The 17,987-nt window shown below is 40.4% G+C and overlaps 1 protein-coding gene across 1 annotated transcript; it reads right to left on the bottom strand.

Annotated features, from left to right (window-relative positions):
- Window positions 1-779: 779 nt before the first annotated feature.
- Window positions 780-14,993, bottom strand: cwf19l1 (CWF19 like cell cycle control factor 1). Its single transcript, XM_042335682.1, has 14 exons — window positions 14,903-14,993; window positions 12,661-12,745; window positions 10,453-10,537; window positions 9,850-9,951; window positions 9,481-9,695; window positions 8,276-8,394; window positions 7,560-7,644; window positions 7,022-7,162; window positions 6,170-6,278; window positions 4,349-4,428; window positions 2,930-3,139; window positions 2,266-2,385; window positions 1,995-2,092; window positions 780-1,539 (listed from the first exon to the last, which is right to left on the bottom strand). Exons 1-14 carry the CDS (start codon window positions 14,923-14,925, stop codon window positions 1,395-1,397), a joined length of 1,617 nt encoding a protein of 538 aa, XP_042191616.1. The 5' UTR covers window positions 14,926-14,993; the 3' UTR covers window positions 780-1,394.
- Window positions 14,994-17,987: the final 2,994 nt, after the last annotated feature.

Below are 17,987 nucleotides of genomic sequence, written 5' to 3'. Positions count from 1 at the left end.
TCTCAAAGAGACTGTGTAGAGGCGTGCGAGACTTAATGAAATTAAGAACGTAAACCAGGAAACATTCTCAAATGGGTCATGGCAGCAGAAGAGGGCAAATTCAAGGATTCACAAGGCAATTTCAGGACTAATATCGGGAAGTATTTCTACACACTGGTCAAAAACCTGGACTTATTTAACTAACAGCTTGATACCATGAGAGGATAGCAGGGTGGGTATTTTGAAAGGATGAGATCAAACCTTTCTTAATCTGAACCTCTCTTGCGAAAACTAAATTTTAAGTTCTTACATGACATCAAACAAGGCCACATTAAATTGTGGTGTTCTTTGGTACTATTGGAAACCTAGGCACAGTATACAATAATTTGTACACTACACAAAACCCCTTTATTGTTCTCAAATTCAAGGTGATTGCAAACTTTTAATCAAAATAATTGTGCAGCATTTAACGCTACTGTCAACTTATTCCCAGACAGTACATGGAGTTGAAACACTTGATTAAAAATGGATTTGTTCTGAGCAGTTTTCAAAGTCCACCTAATTTAAAGTGCAAGTCTTCAATCTTTTCCAGGAAAGCAAAGTTCATTCAAACAGCAACTAAAACAAATTTAGTAAAACCATCATTTTTTTAAATCAAAAATAAAAAGGACTTCTTTTTTAAATGCAACCCCAATTAGAGTATAAGAAGATTAATTTTCTCGACACCCAATCTAACCAGAACAAGCAAGAACATGCAACAATCTATCCATACAGGAACTTACTAAGAAATAAAGCTATGCTTTAGTGGTAAAATCTTGCCGGGTAATACCAACATGAATTTTTATTGCAGTAAAGTTGGCTGATATGGAAAACACATTGATACATCCATTGCATACAAACAAAACATTTAAGAAAGTTTACCCTCCAAACTTGATCTATTTCATGAATAGTTTAATGAAAAAAATTCTTTAATAAAAATAAAAAATATCTGTAAAGGGAAACTCCAATATGTAAAAATTGCATCAACTTCCAAAAACCACACTAAAGACTCCAACAGAACTTTTACTAAAAAAATCAATTCATTTTGTATCTGTGTTTGTGTCAGACAAATGGGCATTATTCAAACTGTTGTATTTCACACCAAAAAGAAAAACACAGGACTGTAAACTCTTACTAAAAAAGAAATCATCTTGAAATAAATTGCTGCAAATGCTGAGTCCATGTGAAAAATCAACGAATATAAATCTTTTGAAAATGTCTTCTGAACCTTTATAATTATTGTTCTGTGCCAGAAAATAGATATTTGTATCAAAGTTATGTCTAAAACTTAATTTGCCTCAAACGGATAACCTTAGAAATATACACGGAATTGTGGTGTTAAAAGCATTTGCAGCAATTTACACATAGAAGTTTACTTAATCAAGTAAGGAAAAGTCAAATGGTTGAAAAGTCTCTCTGCAAGCCTTGGCAAATGCTTCCTCATCTTCTCGGCTGTATTTACACTCTCTCCAGTTGGCTTTATCTGGTATATTTAAAATGGCTTCGCTCGCCAAAACCTCTCTGTGGAAAAACAGGAAAGTTCATCAACATGACCGTAAACACAAGTGTGCAATATTAACAGTTAAAAAAATAAAATTCATGCTATCGGTTTCATCATGTGTAAAGAACATACTCTCAACAAAGATGGGCCGAATGGCCTCATTCTGTCCTGTAATAATCTAAGACTCCAGCAAAACATTGGATGAGCAGTATTGACATTTTAAGGTTTATAACAATGCAACTTTCATGTTCTTTCATTTAGCAAGAAACCGCAATCTATATTATTTGGAACATTTGTTAAGATGCTTCCCTGATGACCTAATGAATAATGCTGAACTAAGACACAAAACTAGAAGGCAGCAGATTTGATTTCTAGTCTTAGCATTTAGCTGATCTTAGCTGTGCTGCTCTTTCCTTACCTAATTGCTAACTAGTGACACCCACTGAAGTATGCATGTGGATCCTTAAAGTCTTACCTGCCAAACTGCAGAGGAAATTGTTTCTTGATCCTGTGGAAAAGTTTGTCTCCATTTTCCAGCTCAACGTAGAAATATGCTGATCCGGGCTGAATTATCTACACAATGGATCAATTGTGTCAATCAAGCAGTGACCTTAATATTAATATGCTATATGTAGACCACACAAGGCAAAATTTCATTTAAATCTCATTTTAGACTTCTTAATATCAAACGCATTTTCTTTAACGCAACGAGCTTTGTTGAGCAAGTGCAGAAAGCTCACACTCACTTGCTTGAGGTCTGAATGCTCGGGAATCTCCAAGAGCTCCATCTGCTGTTCCTCTGCCTGTACAATAAAAGCTTCTTTGATGTCATCAGTAACACAACACTGAACAGGAACAGGAACCACCTGGATTAAAACAGGAATTAGAGAATGCCAGTGACAAATCAAGCACATCACAAGTACAGCATCAAATCAGACAATTATACAAGAGTCAGCTTTATATTTTTCCACCAACCACTGCAAAATTTATGGGGGGGAAGAAATACATCATTGGGATGCTGGATCCCTCAGAGACAAGTTATCATCATATAGATTGATTTCAGACTTAAACTAATGAAGTGCAAAGTTTTTTTTAAAACCCGTGTGTGAGATGGAAAGTGTTAAGAGAAGAATTGGTTGACTTGCTAATTCTTCACTACTATAGCTTTCTCCACTCAATACTTTGTGTGGTGATTTTAGGACTGGCCTGTGGTCTTTCAAAGCCAGTCACACTATAAAATCAACCACGACTACAACACACAAATTAGTTCATAACATTAACGTTCTATTTTGCAAAATTAATGAAAAATGCATCACTTTTATATTCCCAATTATATGAATAGAACACTGCACAAAACCTAAATATTAGCACTATAGCAACTTAAGGCTCAAATTAAACATGGAGTATTACCTGTAACTGTAAGTGTTGGCTCTTGTAGTTTCTTTCAAACATTACAAATCTTTTCCCTTTGCTTTTGTAATACTTTTTCAAAGCCAATTTGTACTTCTCTACTTCTTCTATGGCTTCCGAAGGTAGCTCAACCACTGATTGATAATGGCCAATGGGCAAGATAAGTACATGGTCGGGAGTTAAACTACCTTTGGCGAGTGCAATGTAACACTGCAAAACAAAAAGAGAGTTCATCCTGATAAGAACTAATACAAACTGGAGTTATTATAGCTTATAATAAACTTATTATGAGTAATAGCTATTAAACTGTGTAGACGTATTTATTCACATTATAAGACTGCATAAAATACAGTAAAGATTGGCAAACAGTTCAATAAACTGAACACTCGGGTACTTTAATAGCACAGGACAAATTTCTATGCATAATTCCATTTTTGAGAATAACCAACATCCACTCAGTGGTAATCAAAGCACTTGGTAAGTAGAGTCAGAGTGAATGTGTTCATGGTTGCCAATGTAAATCTTGAATTGTTTTAAGTACAATTATAGACCTTAATTATGTTACATTAATTTGTGCAAGTTCTAGAGACAGGCTGCAGAACGATGGGTGCAGCTAATCAAGAGAAAACAAAGCTATACATACTACTGTCGTAAGCCATGGAGACAAATGAATAAGTCAAAACCGGCATACTATAGAATTTTTGCCAGAAATGATACCAATTTGGCTCGGGTCTCTCAAAAAAAATCTGTACGTAGTTCAATCACATTTGAACAAACAGTGTTTAGTTTTTAGCCAAATGGAAAATACAGACATTGACTACAATTACAAATACTGCTTAAAAATACTGGTACATTAATTTACCCAAGGGAACATCATCTGGGTGAATTCCTGCAGCATCCTGATCAAACCCTTAGGCACAATACCAAAAAACACCTCAATAAGCCACTAAATTATCCTTCGTTCACCTACTGTCTCCACCTTTCCAGTTGCAATCCTTTTGTATTCATCAGTACTGCGGGATGATCTTTGCTTGACGTAATGGCATCCTACAGGTTCCTCCCCTTCACTGCATTCAATCGAGACTCATTGCAGTCTAATAGTTCGACTAATTCATTCTCAACACCTAAACGTTATAATCTCTCCCCCAATTTCCCTTCCTCCTACGATACACAGGCTTTCGAAATCCAAATGTCACCTAAACACTTATTTGCTTGGTCATTTTCTCTCCTCTGTGATGTAACACTTTACTGTAACTCTTGACCTCCTTCAGTTAGGTTTCTCAACGAAACCATTTCAGGATTTTGTTGCCTTTCTTACCTCAACAGGGCTAGGTTTTGTGCTTCAGTTGCAATGATATTCAAGTCTATATGAAGAAAGTTTTAAAATAAATGGCTATGAAGATATTATATAGTACTTACATGTGTACCAATACTGATCACTAAGTGCTTTTCTACTTCAGGACTAGCAAGGCAAAACCAGCAGGGGCCAGTGGGCTGAGCTGCAATATAAAAATATCAAACATTTATTGTATACGTGACAGGATACATCTAGAATTTATATCTGGTAGGGAATTATAACAACACAAGCAATAGAATCAGGTGACAAGTAAATCAGCAAAAGCAAAGATCAAATGGTTTTGAATACCAATTCACCAAGACAAAAGTTACATTGATGTACCTGTTTCCATGTTTCAATTACATAATATGTAATCATTTGTGTCTTTTTGGACCATTAACAAAGTTTACAGTGTAGATGTAGAGCTTCTCAATTAGTATTTCCACATCAGGGTACGGAGTACTCAATGTGCAAAGTAGTTAATTTGACTTTTGAAATGGTGAATATGCAGCATTACTGACAAGATAAATTTATTGATCAACAGCCCAGGGTTACAAATGAGCTGAAACAAGTATAATGTTGCTTGGTGATGGCCTTGCAGGGGATACTGTGTTTAACAGGAAGGGATCTCTTAACACCTAATGTGCACCTTTTGTTGCGTATTTCAAAATTGAAATGGGTCCTATAGATCTCCTTTTCCACAAGGTTAGGGAGGGTCTGATTAGGGATCACAGTCTTGATTTCTATGCAGTGCCCTCTTTTGGGTTGTGCCAATATGGGAACAGGATTGAGGCTAGCTATGATGTCCCCAAATAGTTAATCAATAATACTTCATCATATACTAAAATCATCCCCACAACAGCCCCTCCCCACTGGGTAGCCTGGGTGGAGGAGAGGGCTGGATTCTGGACTAGCTTATAACCAAATTGATTGGGCAACAGGAACAAGCAGCCGTGACAGCTTTTCCTTCTCAAACTCTGAACACAATAAAATCAAACAGACCGTTAGTCGTCAAACAGAATTTAACGAGCAACTACTTCATATTTAAAGAGGTCGTCACAATAGACTTCAAACTTGGTTCAAGAACATTCAAAAATGAACAGACACAAATCTGAAGCAGTTGCTCCTAGTTGATGGCTCATTTGCACTTGACCACACTGACCAAAAGACAGCAATTTTGAGCACAATAAGTGGCCCGTGGTCAACGAGACAAAACCTGATTGCTAATCAGCACCCTGCTGGAAGGCGCATATTCTGTCGACATCAGGATGAATAGTATGGTAATATTCACCATCAAGGTACACACAAAAGTAACTGCCACTTGGGCAACCTAAGTGTGTGGAACTATAGGTAGAAAGAAAAAGTCAAAACACTTTGAGGAGAGGAGGGGACACATTTAACAGTGAGTTTAATAGCATTGCTGGAGATAGAGGAATATGCTCATGTAAGATATGTACGGCATATGATAATTTCCTCAACCCTTAAGACTGCAAGCAGTTCCAGGGCAATGACCATCTCCCTTCAGGATATTTATCCTTAAGATATTGTATTTATCTAAAATAAAACCAAACTTCAAAACTCTTACAACTCCTCGGTTTTGTGAATCAAAAATGCTCCAAAGACCAATCAAGAGACAAACCAACCTCTCAAGTTTCACAAAGCACTTTCATCTTTGCTCCAGACAAGCAAACTTATCCACAGTATGGCAAAGGTTAATGCACTTGGCGGAGGAGTTAACTTAAATTGACAGACTAATGCAAACAAAATGTTTTTTTTACAATATAAAATTCTGAAACTATATTTTGAGGAGGTTCCTTTTAAATATTTTATTGGACTGGATCTCATCAGCAAAGACACACAACTGGTGCGTCTATCTCTAAACGCAAAGTTTTCAGACAACTCACGTGGTTTCCTGTGCTGTTTGGATTGAGTAAACGTTCCTCCTCCATCCGAGCGCCTTTTCCTTCCCTCTGGTTTGTTCAGCTCAAAGAAGAACTGGACAGCAGATTCTTCCTGTGAACAAAAATGATTTTATATCATAAATTCAATTTGTTTATTGTTAAAATTACGAAGCTCATCATATATAGAGCAAATGCAAAGCATTAACTGCTCTATATCAAATTTGATTATTTGCTCTATTAGGGATTACTTGCTCTATATCAAATCCAAAGAACATTCACAAATTTATATAAAATTCTTACATTTTAGTTGACGGTGAGTACAAATCCACCTTAAACTCACTGGTTTAATTAAAGAAACAACAAATTTACATTTATACAACAACAACTTGGATTTATATAGCGCCCTCCATGCTGGACGGCATCTCAGAGCGCTTCACAGTAACAGATCCCGGGACAGAGCCAGGGGGAGGGGGAGGAAGGTGACCAAAGTCGCGGTCGAAGAGAAAGGTCTTCAGCAGAGACCTGAAAATAGAAAGAGAGGGAGCGAGGCGAAGGGAGTGAGGAAGGGAATTCCAGAGCCGCGGGGTGTAGTGGCTGAAGGCACAGCCGCCGAGGGTGGAGCGAAGGACTTGGGGGACAAGGAGGAGGACAGACCCGGAGGAACGAGGGCATATAGTGCCTTTCACATCTGAAAGACATACCAAGGAGCTGAAAAGCAAATAAAAGTAATGCTACATGAAATGGTTTATCACAATACCTTTGAACAGTGTGTCAAATTAGTTTGTACAGAATATATATTGTAATGCAGGATTAAACAATGCAAACACACTTACTGTAGTATTAAACAATACTTACTGTAGTGCCTTCTCCTAATTTTGTCTTTTGAGAGTCTTTGAACATTTTTCTGTATGGATTCTCTGTGACATCTTGAGGTTGTTTCACTAGTTCAGTTGGATCCATAGAGTTTATTGGTACTACATTAAATGCGTACAGATACTACAGAAAAAGGAAATGTAAATATGAAGCCCGCCATATAAACCTTAAACTGAAAATTAACATAGGACACTATGCAGTGCAAAATAAACATCTCACAATATTTCAAATCAGTATCATAAAGAATCTATTTAAAATTCTGATCAAATTTTAAATGGTTATCCAAGCCTTATTTTGCAAATTTAATTCAAAAGGATTTTTGAAATATTTCTTCATAAAGCTGTGTTACCATTTTATGTACAACTTATTTTAGTTGAAATGTCATGAAGGTTGAATGCATTGCAGTTAAGACAAAGGTTTTCAACAAATTTGCAGTAGAGACATAAATTAATGATCTCATTTCTATACAAATAGTAAAATCAGTCAAAAAATTGTAAAAATTCACATATTGTTTACTTGCCTTTTTCTTACTAGTATTGCTGATATTGGCCAGTGATATGAACCTGCTGACATGTTGTGCATTTTCTTGCAGTACCACATGATTCCTACATAGAAAAGATCATTTAAAAAATCTTATCGTGGGTAGATGTTACTTTCGAAGGCTCCTACAATCATTAATGTGCGCAAAATTAGCTAATCTTAATTGGGAATTAAGTTTTACAATTGGCCTCACTGCTTTTAGTCTTTTCAAAACACCCAAAACAGCAGGGGGGTTAAAAAAATAAACAAATGTTGGGATGTAAGGGTGCAATGTGCACATTAGCAGATAGGATTAAAACTGTATGTGGTCTCGGTTAAAGCAAATCTGGTCCATTGCATGCAGTTTTGATCTCCCAATTCCGCCAAAAAAGTAATTAGTTGTTTGGAGAAACTGAAAGGAAACCTACTAATAGAATTCTTAGATTTAAGGGACAGTTCTCTAAGAAAAAGCTGGCAATCCTCTTTAACAAAGACTATGCAGGCTTAGAAAAATTTGGATTCAGGTACGATTTCTGCTCTGAATCAAATTTAAAACGAGTGAATATTCTCATTATTATTCTAAATGATTTGGGTTTGATGGACACAATTAGAAATATGTTTTGTATTTTGTAATATATGCACTTGCACTTTACAGGTATATGAATTAAGTACCACACTAATATATGCATGATATATTCAAAGTTAAGCAGTCAATACCTGTAGGGTAACCTTTCATAGTGGATTCCTTCCAAAGCTGCAAAATGATATCGTGGCTTTAACGTAGATGCAAGATGAGCTATTGAACCAGAACCACATGATTTTGTGTCTACATCATCCTGTCAGACATTAAAACAATCAGGTTTTGTTGCCATCCTCTCTTATAGTAAGTAACGCCATATAAGATTACTAAAAACCTTTAATATAGTTTCTGTTTTGAAAACAAATGTTCTATCACCGTGTGTTATTTAAATCACTACAGCAGTACTTCAATAATCCTCATCCTGATCTCATCAAAATACAGGACTTTGAAACGGGGTGAGTCACAAAAAGTGGAAATAGTGGGGACATTCTGAGCTGCCTCCAAGTTGTTTTGGATGTCAGATAAGGAAAGGCTTCACTGTGACACCCACAAAAATCAATAGTTTTTCAAAACTGTTTTAAAACATCTATGGGCTCAAATGGTTTCCTCCTTGTCCTTGCCCCCAAAAGTACATCTATAATCAAACAAACAAAATCCAAACTTTTGGAGTTTTGTACTGTCAAAAAAAAAAGCACATGAAAGAAAAAGAACTTTCAAAATTGTGATCCCTGATACGTGACTTGTCAGTCTCCACAAACATAAGCTATTACCATATACCCTGCATCAATCAATATGCAAACCAGAAACAGCCTATTTTAATTCAAAAGGCAAATAGTTTGAATTGGAACTAGAAACACAAACGGGTGACTAGCCTCAGGGGATAAGGAAGTTGGGGATTACTTGGAGCTGAGCTGGCTCCAAGGTGGACATACTTGGCAACAGAATATCAGGATCAACTCAACCCTGTATGATGGTCTCAGTAGCCTGGTTCCTGAGCCTGACAGATCCACAGTATTTCTGATGACAGATCCACCAGTTTATCAACAGGATTTAAAAGGCCAGGCTCCCATGCTGGGGTTAAAGATTCTTCCTACTCAGCTCCTGATAATCTAGCGAGGCCAAAGACCTAACGGGCAGGGTGGTCCTGGCTGGACAAACAGCGGGAAGCTTGCCAGACGGTGCTTTCAATAGGAAGCCGTTGGTTCGAGCTGGTTAAATTCCCAGCAGTGCCCTTCTGTGCTCCCAAGCTTTAACTTTACTCATAGCAGCGGGTGATGGGGTTTTCGCATGCGTCTCTCAGCTGACCAAAAGAAAATATAAAAACGAAACGAATAAGCCATACTGGATTGTTCCCATACTGCCACACCCCTTTTGGCCATTCTGATGTGAGCAGTATGTCTACACCCTTGAATTTGGAGTTGGCAGTTAGTGAGCTCATCAGTGTTGTCACATCTTTAGAAGTAAAGCAATAAGATGGTGCGGGTTCATTCTGGGCTTCTGTACCACTCAAGTAAGCAATCTGCAAACCTGAGGCTCCTGTAAACACACCTTTACGACCTGCAAGAACAAAATGTACCACATATCTATTTCAAGACAAATCTGGAACACTTTTATCAAGCTCAGGTTTTTACCTCAAGCATTACACTTTTAACTGAAAATCAGTAAATGGCACATTTTGGAAGATGTGCCCAAACTGGGATATGACACACACCTAGATATGTAATATTTTCTGCCAATTCACATCCATCTACTTCAGAGAAATGTTTAGCAGTTTCTTGATTGTTGGCACCCAAAACGTAGGTTTGCATTGGAGCTGGATAAGAAAAAAAACAGATAAGTACAACCCAGAAAATATCCACTGGCTAAACTTGCATTGTTAACTGTTTGTTTATAATAATAATGATAAATAATCCTCAAGCATCATTTGATATAGCACTTTTCATGTCTTACTGTAAAGTGAATTGACTGTCTATTTTGTGGGCATATATTTTGTGTTTGCTCATTTTCTGCATCAACTATGTTGATTAGATCAGGTTGCCCATTGGTATACTGGAACTAGTTCCAATCAAGGTTAATGTGCTCACATTCTAAAAGGAGTGACTTTAGTTTCCAGCCTCAATATTATTTTATTATATAAATATTTTGCACTCACAATCTTCTGAATTTTCATTTAAAAATGTCGAACATCAAAACATGCAAATCAAAAGGAATCACAACCCTGTAACAAGCAGTTTCACCTTGTATAGTTTGTTTACATCAAAAAAATTAAACTTTGCCTGACAGAAATGTTAAATGTTGGTCCATAATCATTTACCTTTCTTGACTCCAGTTTTGTAATCTTCCCATTCAGATTCTGCCTCCTCTGTGCTTCCAAAGAAATTTCCCACACATAACAACAACTACAGATATAAAAATGACAGTCAACAGATTGCTTTGATTATTTCTTCACCATATCTTCTCACCAACAATTTAAAATACTGCAAAATCTAAATGAATTCATGTGCTATTTTCAAAGTTAGTTTATCAATTGAGAAATGCGTATAGATTAAATTGTAATTAGTAAATCTTTGATGTGGATCACATGTTAGTTAATACAGGTACTGTTAAAGGCTTTTCCATCATAACATTCCATGAGAGCAAACATCATCAGCAAAATTTTAGAACCACAACAAACTTTATTCATTTTTATGCAAACAAAATTTGACAAGATACTAGAACCAGGGCAAAGATTTAAACTCTAGATTCAGATAATAATTAAAACAAACAGAAAAGCTCAGTTTTCTGATCTCTTCAATTGTTGCTTTGTAATCCAGCACCACAGCATCCTGTATTCTGCCATGAAGAGAGACAGAGGCATCACTATCAGTACTAGTCATAGTGATGGTGTGCAGAAATACAAAGCAGTAATTGAATATCAAGTTTTAACTAATCACAAGAAAGCATTATTACAAGCTGGAGGGATACTTAGCTGAATTTCTGTTTGTTAGTACAACAACAAGTTACATTTGTATAGTGCCTTTCACGTTGGGCGGATGCCCATTCTACAAAAATTATTGTTTAGGGACAACAAACCTTAGCCGAAACTAAATGCTAATTCAGCCTTGCTGAGTCATGAAAATCACATGAAATTCTAGTTGAGTTACTCACTTTGAAAAATAGATTTTAGAATAAAATTCATCCTAATAATAATCCTTACATTTGAATTTGCACCATGTCATGTCTCAAAGTGCTTCACAGGCACTGGAAAGACTCACTGCTCTTTTTGAATAACGCCAAGGGATCTTTAACATCCACCTGAACAGGCAGCTTGAACCCCCAGTTTAATATCTCATTCAAAGGCACTTCTAACAATGCAGCATGCCACAGCACTGCAGCCAAGGCTGTAAATTCAAAGTATTGTGCATTATATGGGATTCAGACACTATGCTCACTGCTTATATACCCCAGGAATAAATATGTACTGTAATTAAGGTAAACAAAAAGGTCTACCCTGTCATTGCTATTTTCAAAGCAATGTGGAGTCTCTCCTTTTTTATATTCCCTTCCCTAATGGAAATACCCCCCCAAATTTTAATCAACTGGCTGTTCATTTCATTGTTTATGGGATCATTGCTGATGCAGATCAGCTTCAGCTATTTAACATTCATTTCACTTCCAATCAAATAGCAATCTAGCACTTCAAGACATTTATTTTGACATGAAAGGTACAACATAAATAGGTTACAGTATTAACACAAAATATAAAGTGTTTGGGTTTTACGTAATTTCTGTTCTCTATATGGAATAAAACAAAAACGACCTTGATAAATATCCCATTTCAATACAAATAATAAAAAATAATTATCCTTGCATTTGATATCGCTTTTCACATCTTCTAGACGTCTCAAAGCGCTTCATAGAATAAACTGTAAAGTGAATTGACCGTATATTTGTGGGCAAAACGCAGCAGCCAATTGCGCACAGCAGTGTCCCACAAACAGTCATGGATTGAAGTGACCAATGTATTATTGTTTTTTTTCTCTTGAGAGATTATTATCAGGCGTGTGGAGTAAGGAAACTTGCTCGACTTTTTGCCCGGCTGGGAATCGAACCCAGGTCTCTCACTTGTGAGGCGAGCGCTCTAACCACTGAGCTACAGGACTCCACAAAGAGTCAAGAGAATGTGTTTTTTGATGGAGGGATATCAAAATAGTATACCACTAATGAATATGGCTTCTACTAAACCATACTTTCAATTGTTGGATTGGGAACAAATTCTCATCTTTACTGCATGTAATACCTTTAGAGATTGCCAACAAAAAGAAAAGGCACTATACAAATTGAATTGTATTTTTGACCTAATATTCATAATTTCCCAGCTAACAAATGATAAAAATGCATAATGTACCTGTAAATCAAGCCCAAATTCTGTTATAGTGCAAATAAAATATAGAATTGGGCAGAATATAGCTCAATTGTTTTTACTAGTAAAGTTTTCCAAAATTGTTTCCCGACAATTATTTATAAACAAAAATGCACTTACATCAAAATCTCCACTTTTCTTTTGAATAGACCGTACTCGATTAAACAACACATTAAGTTTTCCTTCAACATCTCCACAAGCTAATCTGAAAATTAAAAAAAAATCCAGTATATCAAAAGCAGATTTTTTAAACATTGTACCATTATTATCCTTGGATTTATAATACAAAAATACTTTGAAGTAAGTAACTTCTGAACATCAAAAAGCAACACGTTTTATTATTGATTAAATGAATCACTTGTTCTCTCTTGCCAGTCTCTCTCTCATCTCTTCCTCCCTCCAGTCTCTCTTCCCTCCCTCCCTCTCTTATCTTTCTGTGTCTCACTCTGAGCTGGTGTTTCTCTCTAATTGCTCTCTCTCGATCTCTGTTTTCTCTCTCTAAGTCTGTCTCTCCTACTCTGAGCTGGTATCGCTCTAGTTTCCATGTATGTATCTCCATATGTGCCTGAAAGGCTGGTGGAAGCTGATTCGATAATAATTTTTAAGAGAGTAGTTAGTTGGGGAGGACAAGTTTGCAGGGCTATGGGGAGAGCGCAGGGGTGTGGGATTGATTTGGAAGCTCTTTTAAAAGAGCCGGCACAGACACGATGGGCCGAATGGCCTCCTTCTATGTTGTATAATTCTATGATCTCTTGTTTCTTTCTATCCTGCTACCTTTGTGTCTCACTCTCCGTGCTGGTGTCTCTCTAGTTTCTCTCGATCCCGTCTCCATCTCCCTCTATCCCGTCTCCCTCTCTCTCCCGTCTCCCTCTCCATCTATCCCGTCTCTCTCTCTCTCTCTCTCCCGTCTCCCTCTCTCTCTCTCTCTCTCTCCCGTCTCCCTCTCTCTCTATACCTCTCTCTCTCTCTAGTCTATCTCTCTCTATTTCCTGTCTCTCTCTCTATCCTCCCCTCTCTATCTTCTGTCTATCTCTCTATCCCTATCTCTCTATCTATCCCCCTCTCTCTCAATCTCTCTATCCCTCTCTCTCAATCTCTCTTTATCCCTCTCTCTATCCCACTCTCTATCTCTCAATCTCTTTCTCTATTCCTCTCTCTCAATCTCTCTCTCCCAATCTCTCTCTACCCCTCTCTGTCTATCTCTCTCTATCCCTCTCTCTCTATCCCTCTCTCTCTATCCCCTTCTCTCTCTCTATCCCTCTCTCGCTCTATCCCCCCCTTCTCTCTCTCTATCCCTCTCTCTCTATCCCCCCCCTCTCTCTCCATCTTCCCCCTCTCTCTCCATCCTCCCCTTCTCTCTCTATCCCCCCTCTCTATCCCTCTTCTCTCTCTATCCCCCCCCCCCTCTCTCTCTATCCCCCCCTCTCTCTATCCCCCCTCTCTCTCTCTATCCCCCCTTCTCTCTCTATCCCTCTCTCTCTCTATCCCCCCCCCTCTCTCTCTATACCTCTCTCTCTCTCTAGTCTATCTCTCTCTATTTCCTGTCTCTCTCTCTATCCTCCCCTCTCTATCTTCTGTCTATCTCTCTATCCCTATCTCTCTATCTATCCCCCTCTCTCTCAATCTCTCTATCCCTCTCTCTCAATCTCTCTTTATCCCTCTCTCTATCCCACTCTCTATCTCTCAATCTCTTTCTCTATTCCTCTCTCTCAATCTCTCTCTCCCAATCTCTCTCTATCCCTCTCTGTCTATCTCTCTCTATCCCTCTCTCTCTCTATCCCCCCCTCTCTCTCTATCCCTCTCTCGCTCTACCCCCCCCCTTCTCTCTCTCTATCCCTCTCTCTCTATCCCCCCCCTCTCTCTCCATCTTCCCCCTCTCTCTCCATCCTCCCCTTCTCTCTCTATCCCCCCTCTCTCTATCCCCCTCTCTCTCTATCCCCCCCCTCTCTCTCTATCCCCCTCTCTCTCTCTATCCCCCCTCTCTCTATCCCCCTCTCTCTATCCCTCTCTCTCTCTATCCCCCCCTCTCTCTATCCCTCTCTCTCTCTCTATCCCCCCCTCTCTCTCTCTCTATCCCCCTCTCTCTCTATCCCCCTCTCTCTCTATCCCCCCCTCTCTCTCTATCCCCCCCTCTCTCTATCCCTCTCTCTCTATCCCTCTCTCTCTCTCTATCCCCCCCTCCTCTCTCTATCCCCCTCTCTCTCTATCCCCCCCTCTCTCTATCCCCCCCTCTCTCTCTATCCCCCCCTCTCTCTATCCCTCTCTCTCTATCCCTCTCTCTCTCTCTATCCCCCCCCCTCTCTCTCTATCCCTCTCTCTCTCTCTATCCCTCTCTCTCTCTCTCTCTCTCTGTGTCTCTCACACTCTGAGTGGAGCCGTTGACATCCTCGCGCCGTCTCAAACCAAACCGTTTAGAATCCCGGCGGCGTCCGTCACTGAACAGCTTCCCCCCCCCCACGAGCCGAGCCTGGCGGGGGGAGAGGGGGGGGGAGAGGAGGGGACACTTTAAACACCCACCGTCAAACCAAAAAACTTCGGGAAATGAAAAAAAAACACACAAAAAAGCTTCCGAAAGATTTATAATAAACCAAAGAGAGAGAGAGAGAGAGAGTGGAGGGCCCGGATCCTGACCGGAAGTGGACGGACGGGATTGCAGGCGACACACTTCCGGCGGTCGCGGGGGCCGTGACGTGTGTGAGCGGCGGATCATGTGACACGGGAGAGGGACCCGGACGTGGCGGAGGGTTGGGGTGGGGGAGGGGTGTTGGGGTGGGGGTTTGGGGTGGGGGAGGGGGTTGGGGTGGGGAGGGGGGTTTGGGTGGGGAGGGGGGTTTGGGGTGGGGGAGGGGGTTTGGGGTGGGGGGGGGGGTTGGGGTGGGGGAGGGGGGTTTGGGGTGGGGGAGGGGGGTTTGGGGTGGGGAGGGGGGTTTGGGGTGGGGAGGGGTGTTGGGGTGGGGGGGTGTTGGGGTGGGGGAGGGGGTTTGGGGTGGGGGGAGGGGGTTTGGGTGGGGGAGGGGTGTTGGGGTGGGGGGGTGTTGGGGTGGGGGGGGGTGTTGGGGTGGGGGAGGGGTGTTGGGGTGGGGGAGGGTGGGGTGGGGCTGGTGTGGGGGAGGGGGGTCTGGGTGGGGCTGGTGTGGGGGAGGGGGTCTGGGTGGGGCTGGTGTGGGGGAGGGGTGGGGGGCTTTGGTTTGTGGGCCCGGAGGCTGACCTGGACCTGGAGTCCGTCCCCAGAGCTGAACCTGGCTCCGGGCCGCCGTGCCCGGCTACGGGATGTCGGGACTCGAGCTCACCCTCTCGGGCGGTTACGGGTGTAATAATAAATGAATTAATAAATTAATAATAATAATAATATTCCCGGCATTTTCGTGCGGCCCCTCGAAGAGCTTCGCAGGACACACTGGAAGGTGTAGTGACTGCGTATCCGGTTCGCGACCCGGGCGGGTTCCGCAGTATTCCTGGGCGCTGCCGATGACAGCACAGTCCAGTCCGGCTCATCGACGGCAGGAGTTGGAAGGGAAGACCAGGCACTGGGTGGGGGGGGGGGGAGGGGGTTTTGGGCGGGGAGTCATCCCACTCAGCTCCTGTTAACCCTGCAGACCCGTCAGGCTCAGGAACTGGACGACCAAGAGCGTTACAAATTCCAAACACGTCACCTTGGAACCAGTTGGCCCTCCCCGCTTACCGCCCCAGCTTCAGGATGGCCTCGCAGTGGGTCAGACCAGGAACACATTGAATCATGCGTTGAACTTTTGCGGTCAGAGGCCGGACACATGACCCACAGGAATCGAGCCGGCAGCCTGGCTCAGTGGGTGCAGGACCGTCACCTCTGGAATTGGAAGTTTTTTGGTTCAAGTTCCACCTGGTGATCTCCATCCCCACAGTCTAGGCTGATGCTCCAGTGCACTGCTGGGGCTGGGCTGTGTTGTGAGAGGTGCCGTCCTCAGGCTGAGACATTAAGCCCGAGGTTCTGTTGCCTGTTCCTGTGAATGTTAAAGGTCCTACGGGACTGTATAGTGTATTCCCTGATCCTAACCCCCAGCTCGGGTCCAAATCGTTGACTATCCAGCACCTTGGGACATCCTCCTGATGTGAAAGGCTCTATACAAATGTAATTTTATAATATCAACTGAGCTCACCCATGTGAATGAGTGTCCTGAGCTAGAGCAATGTACAACTTGAACACGACTTCTGTGGATAGAAACTGAATTGATTTCCAAACAAGAAAGCTTTAAGTGCTTGATGTGCTATCTGAGCAAATGAAGAAAATAAGCTACTTAGTGTGGTGCAATAAAGTAAATACAGACATTTTGAACTCACATTAGCAGTGTAGTGTATCTGTAATTTCATGTGTAAGACACTTGATTAACCAGTCTTGACAATGTTTAAGAGCTTAAAAACTGGACTGATAGAAATATGTAGCACGTCTTCATTCATTTGGGCAAAATGCCCACGGTTCAAAGAACAGCGGACTCGATTTAGCTTTGGAATGGCAGATTTTTAAAGTTAGTAACAATGACGACATGGTGGAATGTGCCCAGCCCTCACTGAGAATATAATAGCCACAAATTGAATAACTTTGAGAAGCCAGGCAAAGGTCACGTTCAGAGTAGTTACAGTAGTTCATAGTTTCCCGACAATACTGTCATTTCAAAGAATGCTTTCATTGTTTTTTTCCTTTGTTTTATAAATGTAAGCTTCAGTGAATTCATTTGGTTTTGAGCGTGGTTCTATCCCTTCCTGTTTTCCAAAGAAGCACGATAGCATTGCTACATGGAATTGGCAGAGATTAAAATGCGTGCAAACCCTCCTTTCCATTGAATTAAGTGTCTCGGCACTCATGCTAAAATGGATAAGAGGAAGACAGATTTACTGCATAAATAATTAGTAGAACCATATGGGAGGTGGTTCAGAGCTCAGGTTCCCTATTGTGATAACAAGATGCCTGGGTCTACTATTCTTTTACGTTAGTGACAGATCCTAGAAGGTTTAATGACGTTTAAAGGGTAAGTTTGTAGGAAAAATTTGGAAGAGTTAATATAGCTTCTGTCCTATTCAGAATTTTAGTAACCAACCAATGGGGTATCTTTCCATATTGAAACGTACAGTGCAACAGGCTTCCTGCTATTCATGGCTCTGCACAAATTCTAAGTTAATGCAAAATATTTGGCTTGTTTTAACATGCAACGAGAATGAAGGAAACATTAGCATTTGAAGAACAAACTTTTCACAAAACGCGTATAAGCCTTTGTATGAAAATGTAAATTTAGTTTGGGGGAAAGTTATTGACTTCAAAAAATGTATTTTTATTCCTTGAGCACTCTGGCAGTATCACAATCACAGCTCAGGTAATTCTTATCATATTTTCTGGACAGCGAAAGCATGTTTCAAAGTGAACTCAAGTGCATTGACTTTATAGCAATGTTTCATTGTTTATGAGATGCCACGGT

Source organism: Callorhinchus milii, unplaced genomic scaffold, assembly GCF_018977255.1.
Source record: "Callorhinchus milii isolate IMCB2004 unplaced genomic scaffold, IMCB_Cmil_1.0 Scaffold5, whole genome shotgun sequence".
Lineage (NCBI taxonomy): Eukaryota > Metazoa > Chordata > Chondrichthyes > Chimaeriformes > Callorhinchidae > Callorhinchus > Callorhinchus milii.
Note: the sequence above shows the minus strand (reverse complement) of the source record. Positions and strands in the feature narration are given on the sequence as shown.